Source organism: Sinohyriopsis cumingii, chromosome 16, assembly GCF_028554795.1.
Source record: "Sinohyriopsis cumingii isolate HCF-2022 chromosome 16, ASM2855479v2, whole genome shotgun sequence".
Lineage (NCBI taxonomy): Eukaryota > Metazoa > Mollusca > Bivalvia > Unionida > Unionidae > Sinohyriopsis > Sinohyriopsis cumingii.
Window position 1 is genome coordinate 19601283 of NC_142976.1, and position 13123 is coordinate 19614405.

Genomic DNA, 13123 nt, shown 5'->3' on the forward strand with positions numbered 1-13123 from the left:
TTCTTTACGTTTGACTTGTATTTTGACCAGTTCTCGGTAAATGCGTTCTCTCAATTCCACAGGCAAAGCACGAATGTTCTCTTGTAAAGTATCCATGAATAGATCAGTCAGTACAATTGAATTTACAATCTTCTCCTAGAGCAAAAGTAATCCACATAGTAAGTAATTTCTGACCACTGCCATTCAGGATAACGTTCAAGAATGTCACTGAAATCTTGTGATGTAAACGGTCTAAAGCGGTATAATAGGATGAACGCACCCTTGAGCCAGAGAAATCTAACACATTGATTGACTTTTTCACTTTCCTCTTGTGAATTTCTCGGCACAAAAGTTCTACAGTTACCCATTTGAGATTTCACTCTAGCAAGTCCCTGCCAAACTTCCTTGTAAATCTTCTCTTGCAGTTCTTTAGGTAATGATTCAATATCATTTTTGAAATGAAGTTTAAATACTGGTCTCGGTGATGTCCAACATTTGACTCCTAGCCAATCTGGTTTCTTCTTCAACGACATGGTAAGTTACTTCAATGTCTCGGACCCACTAAGGGTAAGTAAAGACAATTCGGTGACCATCGAGCATGTTCAAGGTAGGCTGAATCTTGTGGTTCCCAGTGGTGAAAGTGACACACCGCAACTGAAGCACTTGACTTTATCCCCTTCACCCAAGTAGAAAAGTCCGGCTCTGGCTAATTCTTCGGGCGTTGGTCCTCCAAGATACTTAGGCCATTTTCCTTTGAACGATTGAAGACGATTTTCAAAGTCACAGTATTCAGACAAACGCACAGGAAACGAATATTCGTCTTTCACATGATCTCGATGAGGGTAGGGTGACATGAACAGGAGTTTGCTCAGGGCTGGATGACATCCGTAGGGTGGTAGACGTGAAGGTTGACATCCACATTTAAAATGAAACCCAGTAAAGTGTCCAAGAGGACGAGTGTCATCGCTTTCGCATCCCTCAGGTTTGACACGTACAGCATCACTTTCCATGATAGGGGTAGTAAGAACAAAGTTCCCATGATGCTTTACGGCATCGCTAAGGTCACAGCGTACAGCATCGCTCCCATCGCAAGGCTCACAATCGCACTCGTCTGCAAACTCCGTTACGCAATTACAATGGTAACCGCATGGACACTTGCAGTTTCCTTCCGGACATTTTCCGTCGCAATGCATTGGTCTTATCCATCCAATATTAATCACACTAGGGGAAGGTAAAACTTTTTTTTCAATCCCCAAACTGGAACGATGTCTCTTTCAAACGATTCATCTTGTTCACTTGGTCTTGGTAGTTACAATGAACTATCGATCTTAGCTACGGTTCCTTTTTATACTAGTCGCATGAAGTCTCAAGCTTGTACATCGTTCCTTTTTTATGTCTTGTTTTGGAAGATACCGTCTCTAAGGTTCCGTCATAATTGTACCGTAGTGTAATGGGTGGAAAGGCCATAGTAAGGATAGTGCGGAGACCATCGAGTATGTTCCAGAATAGCTGAATCTTTATAGATACATAGATCCATTCGTAACTTCAGGCCACAACTGAAACACTGTACTTCGTATCCCAATCCAGTCTCAGGTCCCAAGTAGACAAATCCTGTTCTAGCTAAAACATTCGAAGTAGGTAATCCTTCCCTATCCGTGGGCCATTTTTGAAAAGTTTCCAATTGATGGGCACAATCACAATAGTCAGGCAAGAAGACCGGAAAATGGTGGGGTTTGAACTTGGAGTTCTCATTGGGTTTCTCACTCCATTCTTGCTGTGGCGAAGTCATCCTTCTGGTGAGTGGTTATCCTCTTACAACCAATGTTTTATACCAACATGTCCATACGGCAAAGTAAAGTGATTGGGAAGTCGCACTCGCTGACTGAATTTTGTAACGCGTGTTTGGATTGGTCAATCAACTCAATCGGTTTCGATTCTCCCTCTCCCTAAAAATACTCGCAGTTCGCTGCATTCCTTCACCTGTTCTCGTCACCAAGATGTGGACCGACGTGGAATCCTCTACTCTTGTGTCTTCAATGATGTTTAGAACGGACTTACCCATGTACGTCCGATCTACGTGGACTATTGTCAAGGTGACAGATACCTGTGTGTGGAAAAGAAGAATCTACATAGAAAGACAAGGTTGTTGAAAGAGAGTGATGATCTACGGTCCAGAAGTAAGACAGAGTTTAAGGACAAGAAGGAGACCTAAGTGGTGCTCTCTATGTTAACAGTATGGCATGTTAACATAAAACATAAAGGCCCTTTTCAGGGCCACTCCAATGCCTCGAAAAGAGATTCCTTTTCATGCCTACATTTCTTTTTTTTTAAATGTCTGTTGTCTATTATCTGTGTTCTATAAATCTCCCATGTTCCATAACACTATACAGACCCACCATGTTAAATTTCCCTTGTCGCTATATATCGCGGCCGCTGTATTATCGTGGCAAACAGGATTTCCCGAATAGTTTTGAATACGCGCCGTCGATCCGTTGTTCACAGATGTAAAGCTGTAGCCAGGAAGGACGCAAATCTGTCAGAGAACAATTGCCTCAAAAATGTCAATATTTTCGGAAATGCTACATTCAAAATCAATGAATATCACTTTTTTGAAATGTGTATGCAATTCTATCGATCATCAGATATAAAACTCTTGATTACGAAATATACTCAGTGTATCATTCGATGTTTGATGATTATAGGTCATATACTGATGGCGACGTACATGTCCAAACATGGTTATGCTTGAAATTTCATTCCATGATAGCCAATATGGACCAAAATTGACAATACGAAATTCAGACAAAGTTACAAATATTTTCATTTTTAATTTCTGGTGTTGTTACATCTGATTTCAACTTATCTGACATTAGTGTATTCATTTTAGTCACTGGATCGTTTATTATGGTGGAAATATTCAGCCAGTGCAAGCGTGGACATTCATCTTATCGATAAGTTGAAATTTATGTTTATTATAATATGTGGGTGCTACCATACTTAAGTTGGGCTAATGCCGCGATAATATAGAGTTGTTCCCCCATGGTACGGTAATCTGGGTCAGCCACAATAATCGGTTTTATTTACATTTACACTATTGGACTGAGAGAGATTTTTTTTTTTAATAGGAAAAGATAGAGGGAACGTAAAAAAAGTTCACAATTCGTAACAATGCAGCAACAACAGATCGGTTTTAATACCTACCGATAACAACATTAAGTAACGCAATAATACAGCGTTCATGGCTACGATGAATCCACCACAACGATTAAATTTCTAGGTTTCTGTGTCTACTATAAACTGTAACACCGTTTTAATTGAACAGCGACGTTTAACACCGGTTGGGTATTAGCTAAACGACAAACTCTGTTCTTTGTTGGGCCTAAGTTAAAAATCGTATTCCATCGTAATGGACGGTAGGCAGTGCACAGAAAAGAATTCATCTTTAGATACACCATACGAATGTGAAGTTTGTTGCAAGTTGTTTAGTCTTCGTGCTGACTTAGCAGGCCATATGAGAATTCATACTGGGGAAAAAACACACCATTGTGACATTTGTGAAAAAACATTTACTTCAAATGAACAGTTGAAGAGACACCTGAGAATCCATACGGGAGAAAGACCGTACAAATGTGAGACATGTGAAAAAAGTTTTAGTCAGAGCGCACACCTTGTTGCACACATCAGGTTACATACAGGAGACAAACCATACAAATGTGAAGTTTGTGGCAGGCGGTTTACTGAAAGCGGTAAACTTGGGAAGCACCTTAAAACCCACTCAGCTGATAAATCGCACAAATGTGAATATTGCAATAAAGTTTTCACATATAGTGATAGCCGGAAATATCATATGAAAGTACACGAGGATGATAAACCATATAAATGTGGACTTTGTGGTAAGGCGTTTATAGAGAACGGAAAGTTAAGAAGACACATGAGAATACATACCGGAGAAAAACCATACCAATGTGAAAAATGTGGCAAAAGGTTTGGTCAGGAACCGCATCTAAAGAGTCATTTGGAAATACACTCGGGAATCAAGCCATACAAGTGTGAAGTATGTGATAGAAGTTTTCGTGAAAAGAAAGGATTAAGAAAGCATAAAGAAACGCATGATTAAGGGAAACAGTCAAAATATGACATGTTCAGTACATCGTTTTAGCTAAATAGATCAGCAAGTTCTTAAGAACAAGAACTGCAAGCATGGGAATCCACAATTTATGGATGCCTACAGGCTTTATGTACTTTAAACATGGAAATTCACTAGCTATATCAGAGCCCCGAGTAGTCTAAAGCGCTCTCCGTTATGGATCACTGCCATCTCACCTCTGTCTGTGTGAGTTAGAGTATCGGATTCGGCCAGTGTGGGTATGTGAGAAAGCTTGCCAGTAGCTTCTCGCGGGTCGGTGGTTCTTTTGGGGGTTTTCCCTGGTTCTTCCTCCACCATTAATACTGGCTGCCATATATAGCTGTGTGCTGAAAAATGGCGTTAAACCCTACAACAACAAAACAAAAAAATCACTAACTATATCAGGGGTGGGAGAATCCATAAAAAAATTAATACTTGGCAGCCATTTCAGTTTCTCCAAATATATAAAAAATGATTATGTTAATATTACAATGGAACTATTTTTTCCAGTGACACACATTTCACAGTTAAATTGTCCCTTTTAAGTACCTATAGCGAGGTGACTACATTACTTTTGGGTACCCTTAGCTGGGTGACAGAATTACTCTTGGATACCTTTAGCAAGGTGACCAAATTACTCTTGGGTACCCTTAGCAGGGTGACCAAGTTACTCTTGGGGTACCTTTAGCAGGGCGACTAAATTTACTCTTGGGTACCCTTAGGTGGATGACCAAATTACTCTTGGGTACCCTTAAACCGGTGACCAGATTACTCTTGGGGTACCTTTAGCAGGGTGACTAAATTTACTCTTGGGTACCCTTAGCCGGATGACCAAATTACTCTTGGGTACCCTTAAACCGGTGACCAGATTACTCTTGGGTACCTTTAGCAGGGTGACTGAATTATCTCCATATAATTCCCTTGTTGAGTTTTGGGTGATTTCATGGTAAGAAGCCACACCAATCAACATGTATTGGCTACTCCTTATCTGATTTAATAATCACAGTCCATGCTACTATAGCTTCTCATGATGGCCCTTAAAGAAGCAACACCAGCAAATGCTTGTAGTTTGTCAACACCCCATAATATGATAACAGTATCATTCAAATTTGACTTGACACACAGAATGCCAGTGATCTTGAAGTACACTTTCCCACTGGTGGATGGAAGATTTGGGCACTCACTGTAGAGCATGTGGCCCTCATTCTGTTGGATAAATTTAACAAAGGGAGAATGGCAAGTAGAAGGAATAAAACTAATCACAGTTGATGTTGCATACTGTATTGGCTTGTTGGGTAATGACTAAACATAAATTTCATATGGAATGTTTACATTGACCGTAAAGGTGACACAGGGATACTAGTATTGGATTAACAATAACATTAACTCTAATGACATAAACTCAGATACATCCAAAATATTGATAAGTTTTATGTAAGTGTGACTTACTAGAAAGATGACGGGTAAGAAGACGGTCTGGACAGTTAGTCTGGACTCCCATCAGTACCATTATATATACCATGGGTTTTCGGGCTGACTTATCAGACTACAAAACACCATCAGAAAAGAAAAATGTTCAGTTATCTTTTATTTGCTGATCTCAGACAGCTTTAGTAAGTGTGTCAGCATGTATGAAACTTTATATTAGCAGGATTGATGTTGAGTTAAAAGTATTGATGTTGAGTTAAAAGTATTGTATGCAGTATTTATTTATGAGAAAAGTTGTTGAATAATTTAAATTAAAGCATCCTGCAGAAATTGCATAGAACCAGAATAATGATGGGCAATTGGATTTTCAAAGGTGCTTGCTCTGGGTCAACCATAGTTTTTAATTATTTTTACCCTTGTAGAGACACATTCTGGTTCATAAGAAAATGCACTGCAAACATAGAAATCCACTATCAGATAATATAGAAAATGAAATACATAAAACAGATTAAGAGAACATGCAATAGATTTTTCACTTGTTAAAAGATTTATTCTTTGACAGAGGAAATGACTCAGTCAGAATAGTTAGCCATTGCCACTGTCAAAGAGTATTCACAAATTCAGGATTTGACATTGAATCTTATTATGTGTGGATGTGCACCCAGATTTGAGAGGAAAAAAGACTACTGAATGTCTGGCATAATATGTAGATAGTAGTTTTAATTTTTTATTAATTATAAATTTAGACTTAATGTTTGTTACAGGACAGTTGTTATGACTTGTTAGACTGCATTGTTATAAACTACTATAATTTATATGACAAAAAAAGAATACAGTTTAATTTTCCTCAGTTTTCTTATTGATTCTTTCCACTTCAGATGTGTATAATTTCATTGGATGATGGCAAGAACTGAGCATTAGCGCAGTGTTAATTGTATTGAAAGTAACTTCTATTGGTTTTGCTCTACTGGTAGTTTACTGTTGTCATTTTATGCATTTTTGCATTAAACTTGTAAAAAGCCATTAGTAATTACATTTTCTAACCTGAAAATTTAAATACCTACTTCATTAAAATGCGCTACCAGTATTAAAGCAACGAAAATAGTGTTTGCATTTACTGTTTAGTGATATTGTTTATAGCATGGCACCACTGTATGAACATTTACTATTTTAACTTGTGACGGACGACGATCATCTCCTGGTTTCAAATTGTAGACGCCACTTAAATAAATTTCGGTAATGCCTAAAAAGTATGATAATGTAGTTTCAGAAAAAAACTTTAAAATAATTGCAATTATGTTAATTTTTTAATGAATATATGAGTAGTTATATGCCTAGGATATTTATGAATAATCCTTAAATATGTGTCTTTTCATATAGATTTCATCACTTTATAGGCTCACTGATAAATGTTGCATGCGTGAATCAAAGTAAATAAAACAATAATGGATGTATAGCTAACATGTGACCTGGAAGGATGAGATTTAATGAAAAAGAATGAATAAAACAAAATATTGTTTGGAATAAACAATGATTCAAGTGATACTAAGCATAATGGACACTATTTAAGTACTGTAAACTATAATACAGGTCTCTTGCTGAAGTCTAAACGGCACATGAATTATGAAGACTCTATTTACCTTGAATTTATTTCGTGTTGTAGATATCAGAAAATATGCAAATGCAAATTAAAAAACATAAAAACAATTGTAGTTTAAAACTGTTTATTGACATTGTAATTTAACAAGGGCTGGCCACTGCTGCGTAACATATTGTGATCTTTATAATTTTGTCTTGTCATTTTTGTATCTATAAGTGTCGGAACACCGAAAATGTTGTATTTTTTATGTGTGTACAAGTCTTGAGACATGAAAAATAATTATTTATTCTTGTTCTAAGCCTTACCATCATTGAAGTTTTTGTCGTTCTTTCTTAACTGATTCGGCCCCGATCCCGTCTGTAGGCGTGATGAGGCTGTACCCTAATTCTGAGCTCTGCAGCATCAAGGTCATTTAAGATACACCAATATGGGTGGCATTAAAAAAAGGCAGACAGATATAGCTCTAAAATGATACCAAATAATCAGGAAGTACTAGTTGCACTACAAAATACAGAGGGAAAAACCTCATTTTTTTGACCCGGTTTTTCCCCACCCAAAATTCGCTTGAGGTCGGAATGCGATTTTGGGTCCGGATTTTAGACCTTTTGGCCCCAGATCTAAGGCATACCGGTCTTAACTGCACACAAACAGGCAATTCTTTGCAAAAACTAGGATAAGGTGGGCATTTGGAATAAATTGCGGTCTCCATACGAAACTGATGAGTCCATAAAGCAAAAAAAAAAAAAAAAGAACTCCAACTGTTACCCTTCTGCTCATGCGCAAGCAAATTAGCCAATGGAAAATGATGTTTCTAATACAACTAGGCATTAGTCTCATGGAAAATCAGTTGAAAGCCGATATAGCTGAAGATTGTGTGTCTTCCATGGTTGACTTGCAGATTGTCAGGTTCTCTTCTACCTTTAATGTTTTCTAGAGAATTGTGTTGAGAAAAATTGTCAAATCAACTGAATGGGGGTCTAATGTAGCCCTCTGATGTATAACTGGCAATTCAGCAACTGAAAATGAACACTTCAAAAGAACACTTGTTAGTATGGAGATATGTATATATATATATATTAGCTACTAGATTTTCACAGGAGTTGGTGTTAGTGTTCACTGTTTTCTGAATCATACCCGCTATATAATATTGAGAAGGACAGTCCTCATCTTGTTTCCCTTGCAGTAGAATCATTTAGAAAGATATTTGTTAGCTGTGTAAGAGTTTTGTTCACCATTTCCCAGATATATTCTTGCAGGATACTTCTCTGTATTCATTAATTAATTAATTTCATGCATCACATGATTTGGGTTACCATATAACAGTAATTTGGAGGAAAGGAATCTGTTGCTGGCATCAGTTCTCCAGGCATCTGATGGAAGTTTGCAAACTGGCTAGACCAGTGTCAGTGTTGAAACCAGTAATTCTCTATTAATTTAATTAATTTTTTAAAAAAAAATCAATTGTTTTAAGATATTATATAAAAAACTTGTACCTAGTTCAATTGGAAAAGAAGATTTTCTATCACACAATCACAAACTTGGAGGTAAGCTATAATAAAGATTGAATTGCTTTGTAATTAGTGAAGACCCCTCCCCACTCCATCCTGACCCATTGTAATTAATGGGTCGACATGTTATATTGGAAGATTATTGGTCCAAGTTGATATTTTGGCAGGTTTGGCAGGTTTGAAAAAGCCAATGATGGGAGTCAATCCAAATGTAAATGGGTACGTCATCCAAGGATTCATCGGAATAAGAGAGCTGAGAAGCATTCTTTGAGTACCCGAAAAGTCTGAAAATTAGCACTGCAAATAAACTCTCGTCTTGCCAATACTGCAGTATCCTCTATTCACAGACCATATCCACTTTTAAGAAAATGATGCATGTATAAAATAATATTTGAATTTTGCCAGTTTAAAAGTTTCTAACCAGTCCTCTCATTTTTCTGAGTTAAATTCCACGAAATCGGGGCCTCATATTGTGGCCATGTGTCTTTGTATAAAGGCTGTTCGAAAGATGGTGACATTGCAACACTCACGGCAACCATATTGAGCCGGTTATTAGATAAACTGCAAAACACACACACACACACACACATATAAATATATATATATATATATATATATATATATATATATATATATATATATATATATACAAATTTTTACATTAAAACCATGTGCTCATACCATCGTAAAACAGTAGTGTGTAGCTGGCTGCAGTCAAATATTTTCAAACTTGCTTATGCTATGAAGAAGAATGTAGGATTCTAATATTAGTTCTAATTAAATTTAAGTAGTCTACTTTAATTGTTCTTATGAAATCGCACTTGATGAAACTGTAGTAGAGGATGGCCATCCGTCAGGACGGGTAGGATCCCACATAGGTTCTCTTAATGCAAGCAGGGAGGATGTGACGACACAAAAATGAAATTCACTAAATTGGATACAAACTATTGATTATCTAGTTATGAAGGGAGAATTCCCTTTTGAATTAGTTAGCCAATAGCAAGTAGTTTCTTAGTTTTTGTTCTGTAATTGATAATTGTTCAAACGCAAATTTAGTCTATTGTTTGAACAAGGATTTCATTCTTCCAAAGCTTAGGCAATTACTAGCAAAATATCATTGTGCCAAGGTTTGGTTGTCAAGTCGTTCAGCCGCCAAGTTTTACCTGCCGAGGGTACAGATATTTCTTTTCAGGGAGAGACAAATGGGTATAAAAAAGAAAACAATACAGTAAATATTCTACTGTCACTTTATATCAGTTTATTTTCAAGGTTTTATTCTATATCAGACTCCCCATACTTTACAACTGTTATGAATATTTCATTTAATTTATATTTGATTTAATTTAATTGTTTGTAAGTTTTTAAATCTTTTTAATTTTAATTTTATTACATGACAGAGTAATGTAATTTTTTGAAATAGGAATTTGATATTTTCCGGAAATTAGTTTGACCTAACTGCTTAGTCGAAAGCACCTAAAAATAGAAATTTATATCTTTTTGCTGACCTAGTTCATGCCTTAAGTGAGAGTCAAGTAAACAGCTTCTTTTTTTAAAATTTATTCTTTATTGTGGGAAACCTAGAGTGAGATCGAGGCTGTACTGGACTACGTGACCTTAGACATGTAAATAGATTCTAAACTGTTCTGGAATGTGATCATGTGACCATCATATGGGTATCTGTTTTGCGTGTTTTTTGACTGTATAACCTTTGATTAAAGAGAAATTAGTTAGTTGGGCCTTTACACTGGAAAGTGTTTGTTTTGTGACCAGTTTGGAGTTACATTTTAATTTTTATTCAAATTATTTGAATTCTAAAAGATGAATTCTTTTTCCTGGAAATATTTGAGTTCTCATACATAATTCTTGGACAAAGACATTTCTTGAAATTTTATTCGGAAATTCAAAAACACTGGAATATTGTTTGTGAAACAATAAAGAACCGTAGACACAACAGCACAATACTGGCTACAGTATACGTCATCGCCTTCCATTTTGGAATTTTCCTCGGGGCTCGAACTTGAATTCATTAGAATATTTCATTACTAGGACTTTAAAAATTGAATTCGTGGATTATTCCTGGATAATTTCTGGATTTGTTTTCTTTAAACCGTTAGTACTTATTTATTCATTTTTACAGTTTTTCGAGGGAAATAACTTTTTTTGTTACATTTTTCAAAGCTTGTTGTTTTCACTCTTTCTTTGTTACTGTTTCTAAACACGTAACGTAGCAGATGCAATATCGGTCTTCTTCTCCTGTTCTTGACAGCAAATGCAATATCGGTCTTCTTTTTCCTGTTCTACTCAAGTTCATGCAAATTGAAAAATAATCGTTATGCTTGAAGAAGGTCATATATATCATCTAAGAAATTGCTTTCTTATGTAGAAGGAAAGTTAAAGCGTAATGAAACTTCGTTCACTGTACTTTAATAATGTTAAGCAGAGATGGACTGTTTTGACTTGCTTGTAAATTCAATGTTAAACGTATCTTTTGGACTTGCTTAACCATTCATGCAAGTGGATGGTGAGTGAAAGTAAGATTTTACTTTGGAAATCGACAGTGTTTTTTTTTTTAATCCTAAGCATATTACACCATAACCATTCAAAGCGTAACTTTACGTTCTATGACTTTTGTCTTACCTGTTCACCATTACTGCGATAATCAAACTGACTTTTATCTTACCTGTCCACCATTACTACGATAATTCAAACTGTGACTTTTGTCTTACCTGTCCATCATTACTATGATAATCAAACTGTAACTTTTGTCTTACCTCTTCACCATTACGATGATAATTCAAACTGTTACTTTTTGTCTTACCTGCCCACCATTACTGCGATAATCAAACTGACTTTTGTCTTACCTGTCTACCATTACTATAATAATTCAAACTGTGACTTTCTGTCTTACCTCTTCACCATTACTACTATAATTGAAAAACTGTGACTTTCTGCCTTACCTCTTCACCATTACGATGATAATTCAAACTGTGACTTTTTGTCCTACCTGTCCATAATTAGTAGAATAATTCAAACTCTTTGTCCTACCTGGCCACAATTACTATAATAACTTAAACTGTGAGTGTTTGTCCTACTCGTCTGTCCATCATTGTTATGATAATTCAAACTGTGACTTTCATCCTACCTGTCTATAGTTACCTGATACTTTTGTATTGTGACTTCCTTGTGATATTTTACCACAGCAACCCGTTGTCATCCCATCCTTGCTATTTTTTTTTTTTTGCCGAAATGTTCTGATTCTGTATATATTTAATGATGAGATATTTAAATTTATAAGTGGCAGAAAAATTATATCGCCGTAGTGGTAATACCACTTTTATCACCACAGTGACCATATAATTTTATTAACTACTTTCTTTTCCATTATTTAGTATGTTTGTCCTAATGTATGTTTTTCAGACCAGTATTTCCATATTTAGTTCTAATGTTTCTCCCCGCTCTCGCTCCATCTTTCGCTCTCTCGTAAACCATTTCCCTCTCTCACCCAGTGAGAATGAATAGATCTTAAACGTGTCAAGAATGTTCACCCTCCGGTATATATTTATTTAGTCAATGACAAGGTGCCGTCAAGAATACATAAAAGTCAACCCCAAACAAAAAAGAAAGCAGGCTTCAAGTACTATTTTTTAAAATAGTTTTCCACACGACTCGTGCACACTGTCAGCGACTTGACTTACATGACATGTTGAGATTTCATATTCTGTGTCATCCATAATGTACTGTATTGCTGTTACACTTTAAGACAAATCGTACACATTTTTATGTAAAAACCTTGATTACATATAGGAAGAAAAATTTTGTAACTGGCATCACATTCGTATTAATATCTAACAACGACGAAGAAATCGGGCATTCATTAGTGTCGATTGTAAACCGAACACCTGGATGACAATGAAAATATGGATGGAGCGTCAGTTACCGGGATAGACTGTAAACATGCATGGCAACACACACAATTCACACTTCTGAATAATAAAAAATTAATAAAAAGGAAGGAAAAGGAAAAAAAAAGAAGAAAAAAGTCTAGCCAGAGTCCTTGCAAGTAAATTAAGTTATTAAAACTTGTTGATTAATGATGTTAAAGGAGACCAGAAACCAATGGAAATATAGAATAATAATAAAAGTACTATAGCAGAAAACCTTATTCTGAAGTATCATCTGCGACCGTAATGCCAATATTTAAATATTGGCCTATCTTCTAGGAGTTGAATTTCCGTGACCTCGTATGCAAAATTTCCGCGCCTATTCGGTTACTTTCGAGATGTGACGTCATAGTAGCGACTCTTAGCAGCTCAAGTGGGAGCTGCCAGAGTAAAAGACAATACCGTTTTGCGCTGCTTACGGATGTAATAGAACATTAAGAAAAGCCCGTTGGCGTAATTTTTTTTTTCCCGAAAGATAAAGGTATAAAGAAAGTATGGATACATTATTACAAGCGAGTCGATTTCATAGCAACACCATACA

At 36.1% G+C, this 13123-nt stretch overlaps 1 protein-coding gene across 1 annotated transcript in view; it reads left to right on the top strand.

Annotated features, from left to right (window-relative positions):
• Positions 1-3030: 3030 nt before the first annotated feature.
• Positions 3031-13123, top strand: part of LOC149780033 (uncharacterized) — a 28279-nt gene continuing 18186 nt past the window's right edge. The window contains exon 1 of the mRNA XM_089937423.1: positions 3031-4093. Within this exon, the coding sequence (XP_089793549.1) occupies positions 3386-4093 (708 nt within the window). The 5' untranslated portion in view covers positions 3031-3385. The remainder of the gene's footprint in view (positions 4094-13123) is intronic.